We start from the raw sequence: 6,000 nt of genomic DNA, 5'->3' as shown, positions 1-6,000 counted from the left end.
CCTCCCCCAGGGGCCAGGCGCCCCCAGGCGGGCTCGGAACCACGGTGGCTCTCGGTTAAACGGAGCGCGCGACCCGTTCGCAGACTGAGACACGGGAGGGGCGGGGCTCGCGTCCGGGTCTTCGCCGGCCCTGGGAGCTGGCGGCCCCTCGTGGCGACCCTGAGTAAGCGCCCCGGTACCGGGCGTCCCTGCCACGGAGCAAGTTCCTGCGGGACCAGAAACAGGTAGCAGCGTTGTTCTTTGCTGTTAGTTTTCCTGGCGTTCCCAGAGAGGGTGGAGGACGGGAGCTGGTGTCATGTGCTCAGACCACGGATTTCCCGGGCACCAATCTGGGCCCGTGCCCAGCCTGTCCCTACCAGACTGGCACACTGTCCCTGTTCCCAAGTGCTCAGGGCCCAGGGTCACAGAGCCCCGGGGTCCACTTTGGGTGACTCCTTCAGAGGGTGGCAGGGCTCAGGCCCTCCTACACCCACACCCACACCCCCGCCTCCCAGTGCCAGGATCAGTACTCTGTCCCCAGATTCTGCCGCCTGCTCAGTCGTACCCACCTGAAGGTCCATCAGCCCATGCAGAATGTGCTAGACAATCAACGGGGCCCGCTCATGGACCCTCGCTCCAGGCACTCTGGGGCTTGGTCGACCCGCAGGGTGGGGCTGAGTTTGGAGCAGAGCAAGGTGAGGGGCGGGGGCAGTTGAACCGAGCGGAAGCCTGGGTTTTGGGGACCACGGGACCTGGCACGCTACAGGCGCTTCGTCAGTGCCGCGGGAGGGGCTGGGCAGGGGAGATGCAAGGCGCTTGCTCAAATGGCTTTCTGGGTTTGTGCCTAACTACGCGCTACAGGACACCTGCCTTGATCACTGTCCTTGTCACACAGAAGCAAAGACAAACGCACCTGGCAGGTGGAAGCCAGCGGGAGCCACAGAAGCCCCCAAGGGGCTGTGGTTCGAGGATTTGTGGCGTTTTACGAAATCAGGCTCCGGGTGAAGCCTTGCCTCGTTCTAAAGCAAAACCATTCACAAGGTGAATCCAAAATGGATAATAATAATGGAAGATTGTCAACTGCCCCATGGACATTTTTAGGTATGTACGTAATATCCATGCAAGCACCCCTTATTTGTGAATTTGCCACTTACTCAAATTTAGTTGTAACCCCGAAATCAGTATTAGTGGTGCTTTCGGGAGCATGCGAATGACAGAAAATGTGAGTCTCCCTACGCACACATTCTCATCTGAGGTGGAACAGGGCTCCAGAGACTCAAAATATATTTGGGGGAAAAGAAGTATAATTTATTTGTATAATATTTCACAAGTAAATTTTACAGTTAAAAAAGATACAAAACAGAAGACAAACAGGGGTCACATAAATAAAAAAGCAGTAAAGAAGGAACACATTCTCACGCAGCAAGGCTTCTTAAAACCCGTCTTGGGAAGCAGGCACCTCGGTGCTGTGGCCCTTGGGGACGTCGCTGTCCCTGAGGCACGTGGAGCGAACACCCCGTGGTTGAGGCTGCACGGCCTTCTGGGCCAAGGTTAAGTCCTCACGGTAGCATCTCCGTGTGTTTCGTTCTTGGAAGCCAGGGTGGTGAGCAGAGGCGGGGCCCGGGGGGAACAGGTGTGCTTCCCACTTGGCCCTCCCCTGGGAAGTGGGGGCGGAGAAAGGGCTGGAGGGGGCCTCAGGGGCTCCGAAACACACCTTCCTCCGCTCTGTCCCAAGCACGTGCTTCGGCAAACGCATTTACAGAACATGAAATGAGGAGCCAGTCACTGGGAAAGCAGCTCGCACGTCCAGGCCGAGGACGGCGGCTTCGAAGAACCAAACCTAGGGGCTACTCGGGACTGAGGTAGCAACGTGTGGAAACGTCACGTGGAAACAGTAAATCCATAATCACGCAGCCCTGATTTCCCCAGGCGACAATTTCCTGTGATTAGCAGACCCGAAGAAGGTTGGCATGGCAGCCCACTCGACCCTCCTGTGAGGACCGCGGGGGCGTGCCACTCTCTGAGGAGGCCGGGAGGAGGGTCGGGGTGAGGCTGGTCTTTCCGGGCGGAACCACCTGCCCCAGCTGTGCCCAGGGGTGAACGCGCCTGCAGTGTGGGCCCTGGCTCCACTCTCACGCCCGCAAGAAGAGAAGGGTTCTGATGTCTTTTCACGTGACCATCAAGTCGCCCCCATGAAGGGCCGGTCCCTTATTTCCAGCCACCCTCCCGGGCTGTTAAGAAGGCACTAGAGAATGATCAGTAAAAATTCTTGTGGGGAGACAGCTACCCAGGGGGCCCTGCCCAGCGGTGGCCCCTGAGGGTGGCCCTGCAGGGGGCCCTGCCCAGCAGTGGCCCCTGGGGGTGGCCCTGCTGGCTTTCTTTTCTATCATAAGCTGTCCGGCAGCTGAGAGGTCCAGCCCCGTGTGGGTCCAAATATGGCCCCAAATGGGCTCAGAAGGAAGGTCCCAGTGGGCAGACTCCATCCCTTTGCTCTGCATTGGCCCTAGGTGCCCGGCCCGCCGGTCACCCCTTTTGGACAAGAGGTCAGGGAGCATGGGTCCAGGGAGGAGCCACTGCAGCCTGCACAGAACTGTGGAGCGTGCCAAAGACAAACAAGTTCACCATTTAATAAAAGTGAAAGGACCTTTGAATCATTTCTAAAAATATATTATGCACAAGGAATTAAAACTCAGTCCCTTCACGCCCTTCATTTTCCTGTGGAACGGTGCCAAGGACAAGACTCCATGGATTAGCTGTTTGCCTGTTTGAAAAGAAAAAAATGTTATTTTCTTAAGACAAACAAAGGTGGAAAGTTATTTTTTCTCGTAGATGGGCACAAGGCCCTTATGTACAAAATGAGCAAGCTGAATGGGACAAAGGGACATTTTCTTCCTGCAGCCTGTGGGTCAAGGGGTTAGGCTGACAACGAGGCCACGGAGCTCCAGACAGAGAACGGGAAAGCAGTGTGCCAAGGCCTGGGGGAGCAGGAGCGGGGGCACACGGGGTCCCTGGGGGCGCGCGCGCGGGGTGCCTGGGGAAGCCAACTGCTCAGCACAGCTGGAAGACAGGCCTCTGCCGGGAAAAGTCAAGCTTGAGGGGCACAGGCGGGTAACAGTGCCGGCTCTCCTGCCGCCCAGCCTCCCACGCACGGTCACGCCCCTCCCTCCCCAGGCCGGACACTTGAGAGGAGACAAGACAGAACATTTTCTTTCACTGCCAGTCCGGGGGCCCCTGAGGTGGGGCGAGATCCGGCCGCCACCTGGGATCCGGGCAGTGCCCGAGGAGAGGGCGGTGCTAAGCGGTGTGCTCAGGCCTGAGTCCGATAGGGCAGGGTACACGCCACAGCCCAGAAAGGACAGAACACAGTCACGGGCCATCTGGCTAACTTGCGTCCCTCTGGTCTCTGCCTGTCACCAAAAGCAGGATTCAGTGAGGCCTGAGTGGAGCCGACTGAGCGGGAACTAAGCATGGCCGGCAGGGCCAGCTCTGTGCTGGGCGGCAGCGACAGTGACGGGTGAACGCCCGAGGGGAGGGACATGACGCTGGCCGCGCACTGCGGTTACGGGCGGCGGTGGTGCCCGCACCTCGCCGATGGCGGTCGGCTGCCTTGCTGCAGCTGGACCACGCCTTGTGGACATCGGGCTTCGGCACAGCGAGGGAGAGAACCCAGTCGGGAGCGGACAGAAAGTTACCCTCATTTGTCGGTAGATCCAGTCCGTGAATACTGTCACGTTTCCATACACTCCTGGCCTGTTGGCCTTGGCACAGCCGGACCCCCAGCTCGTGTCCCCAATCAGCCACCAGATGCTGTTCTTCAAAGTGACCAGAGGACCACCGCTGTCACCCTGAGGGACACAGCAAGTTGCAGAGAGCAGAATTTCAAACTGCACTCGGGGCAGGCCATTGACCTTGCAGAAAAGGTGGGGCGGGGCCTGAGTGGCGGAACCTGGGTGGGCGGGACCCCCGAGTGGGCGGGCACCAAGTGGGCGGGGCTGAGTAGGTGGGCGGGTTTCGCGTCTCCAAGGAGGTAGGTAAGGGTAACATAATCCTCCGAAGAGACTATAACAGAGATGAACTGTAGTCTGCATCAGCTAAGAGTTGCTAGGAAAAAATCGGTGTCCGTATTTAAAATAGTCAAAATGCTCATTTCCGTTCCTCTGGCGCTTTGAGACATTAACGTCGTGCGGAGGAAGCAGCGTGTGGGCGTTGGTGGCGGCACAGAAACTGTCGCGCCGTCACCTCCCGCAGCTGCCCCAGAGCTGGCGCCGTGCCCCGGGGACATGGAGCCCCACGGGAGACGCGGTTCTCCCAATCGACAGGCCCCGAGGCTGAATACATCGCTGTGATTACCTGGCAGGAGTCGACGGTCCCCTGCAGGTACCCTGCGCAGACCATGGCCGGCGTGATCAGGTTGTTGTAGACGTATCTGTTGTTACACCTCCAGGGCTCAATCAGGGGCACCATGGCGGCGTTCAGCACGTCCGAGATTTTCCCTGAGGCAAACCGTGTCACCAGCGATCAGCGCCCGCGGCTCTCACGGCAAGAGCGGACGTCCTCCTCGAAGAGGCGCCACCGCCGGTCCACAGGGGGGCGCTGTCCCTCCCGCGCCCTCCCTCCTCCTCCCAGGCCCGGGGAGCCTGGGTCACCCTTCCAAGTGGCGGTTCTGTGCTCAATGCGGCTCGGCGGTCTGGTTCCCGGGAGAAAGACTTCCTGCCTCTGGAGCCAGGGAACCCTGCCTGTGTTCTAGAATCTTCCACCCTCATCACCCACCGACGTGGTTCTGCGGGATCGGTTTTCCTCGTGCAGCGCTCCCTCCTCACCGGATGGTTGGCGGGTGCACCAGGGGCTCCTGTGTTCCCCAACTTGTGCTAACCCTCACCCCCCCACACACACACGCTGCCTCACTAACTTCCATAAACGGTGGGTGCTGTGTGTCTCCGTCTCCGCCCCCCCACCCCGCTTCCTCCACATGGGTGTCTCGGGGCACCTCCGTTGCCCTGTGTTCGCCCCGAACCTCGCAGCGCACACCCCTCCACCCCACAGCCTCTCCAAACATCCCGTGGCCCAGGCCGCCCGCCTGGGGCTGCCGGCGGGAGGCTGGAAGCGTCCTCCCCGCGCTTCTCACTCTCTCCGCTGACGCTCGGCCCGCCGGCAGATCGCCCGGCCCTGCCCCAAACGTGCTTGGTGTCTTCACTGCCGCGCCTGCCACCCGGTCTGGGCGGCCACCCCGTCTCGGAGGCCCCTCACCACCCCTCGCCCCCACCTGCTCCATGACTCCCCACACAGTATCATATCACCTGACGCCTCTGCCTGCCGCCTCCCGAGGGTTCCCTGTCTCACGAGGAGAAGCCGGTGTCTTCACCGTAGCCTGTGAGGCCCCACACAACCAGGTCCCAGCCTGCCCCTTGTCCCTAGCTCACCGTGCCCCAGCCACACTAGGCCTTCTGCTCTTTCAACATTCTCGTCATTCGGAGCTCAGGTCCGATGTCACCTCTTCTGAGAAGCCTTCCCTGACCATCACCTCTTCAAAGCAGCCACACGAATGCTTCCCGTTTGTCCGACCACCCTGCCCTGAACTTCCACACGAGACGGCGGACTTCCTGAGGGCAGCGACTTGGGGCTCGTTTTGTTCCCTGGCGCGCTCCCGCCGCAGCGGCTGCTCTGCAAACACCCGTCCCTCTTTCTTTTCATCGGGGCTGCAGTGAAGCCTTGCTCACTGTGAAGCTCGAGCAGCCGCGGCAACGCCCGTCAGACGACGAGCCAGGACGCCGGCTGCCACCCGTCCTTCCGAAACACCCCGCATCACCCAGCCCTCGGGCTCTGCACCTCGTTCTAAAGGATCTGCTGTGCGAGTGCCCCACACGCTTTTGAGAAGGGTATAAGCAATCCATAAAATGCTTCTTTGCGCCACTAAGCCCTTCCGACGCTCCAGAAAACGAAAGAGCCAGGCTCTCTGCTGTTGAAAAATGCTATCTGCGATGAAAACACATTGTAACTTAAGGGCGCTGAGCGGGCCTGGGC

At 60.0% G+C, this 6,000-nt stretch overlaps 1 protein-coding gene across 1 annotated transcript in view; it reads right to left on the bottom strand.

Annotated features, from left to right (window-relative positions):
- Positions 1–505: 505 nt before the first annotated feature.
- TMPRSS2 (transmembrane serine protease 2) overlaps positions 506–6,000 on the bottom strand; it is a 29,244-nt gene continuing 23,749 nt past the window's right edge. Inside the window, exons 12-14 of the mRNA XM_016134588.2 lie at positions 4,330–4,472; positions 3,672–3,824; positions 506–2,740 (exon numbers count right to left, since the gene is read on the bottom strand). Coding sequence (XP_015990074.2) covers positions 2,729–2,740; positions 3,672–3,824; positions 4,330–4,472 — 308 coding nt within the window. The 3' untranslated portion in view covers positions 506–2,728. The remainder of the gene's footprint in view (positions 2,741–3,671; positions 3,825–4,329; positions 4,473–6,000) is intronic.

This window comes from Rousettus aegyptiacus, unplaced genomic scaffold, assembly GCF_014176215.1.
Source record: "Rousettus aegyptiacus isolate mRouAeg1 unplaced genomic scaffold, mRouAeg1.p scaffold_m13_p_4, whole genome shotgun sequence".
Lineage (NCBI taxonomy): Eukaryota > Metazoa > Chordata > Mammalia > Chiroptera > Pteropodidae > Rousettus > Rousettus aegyptiacus.
The sequence above is the reverse complement of the archived record's forward strand: the minus strand, read 5'-3'. Positions and strand labels throughout refer to the sequence as shown.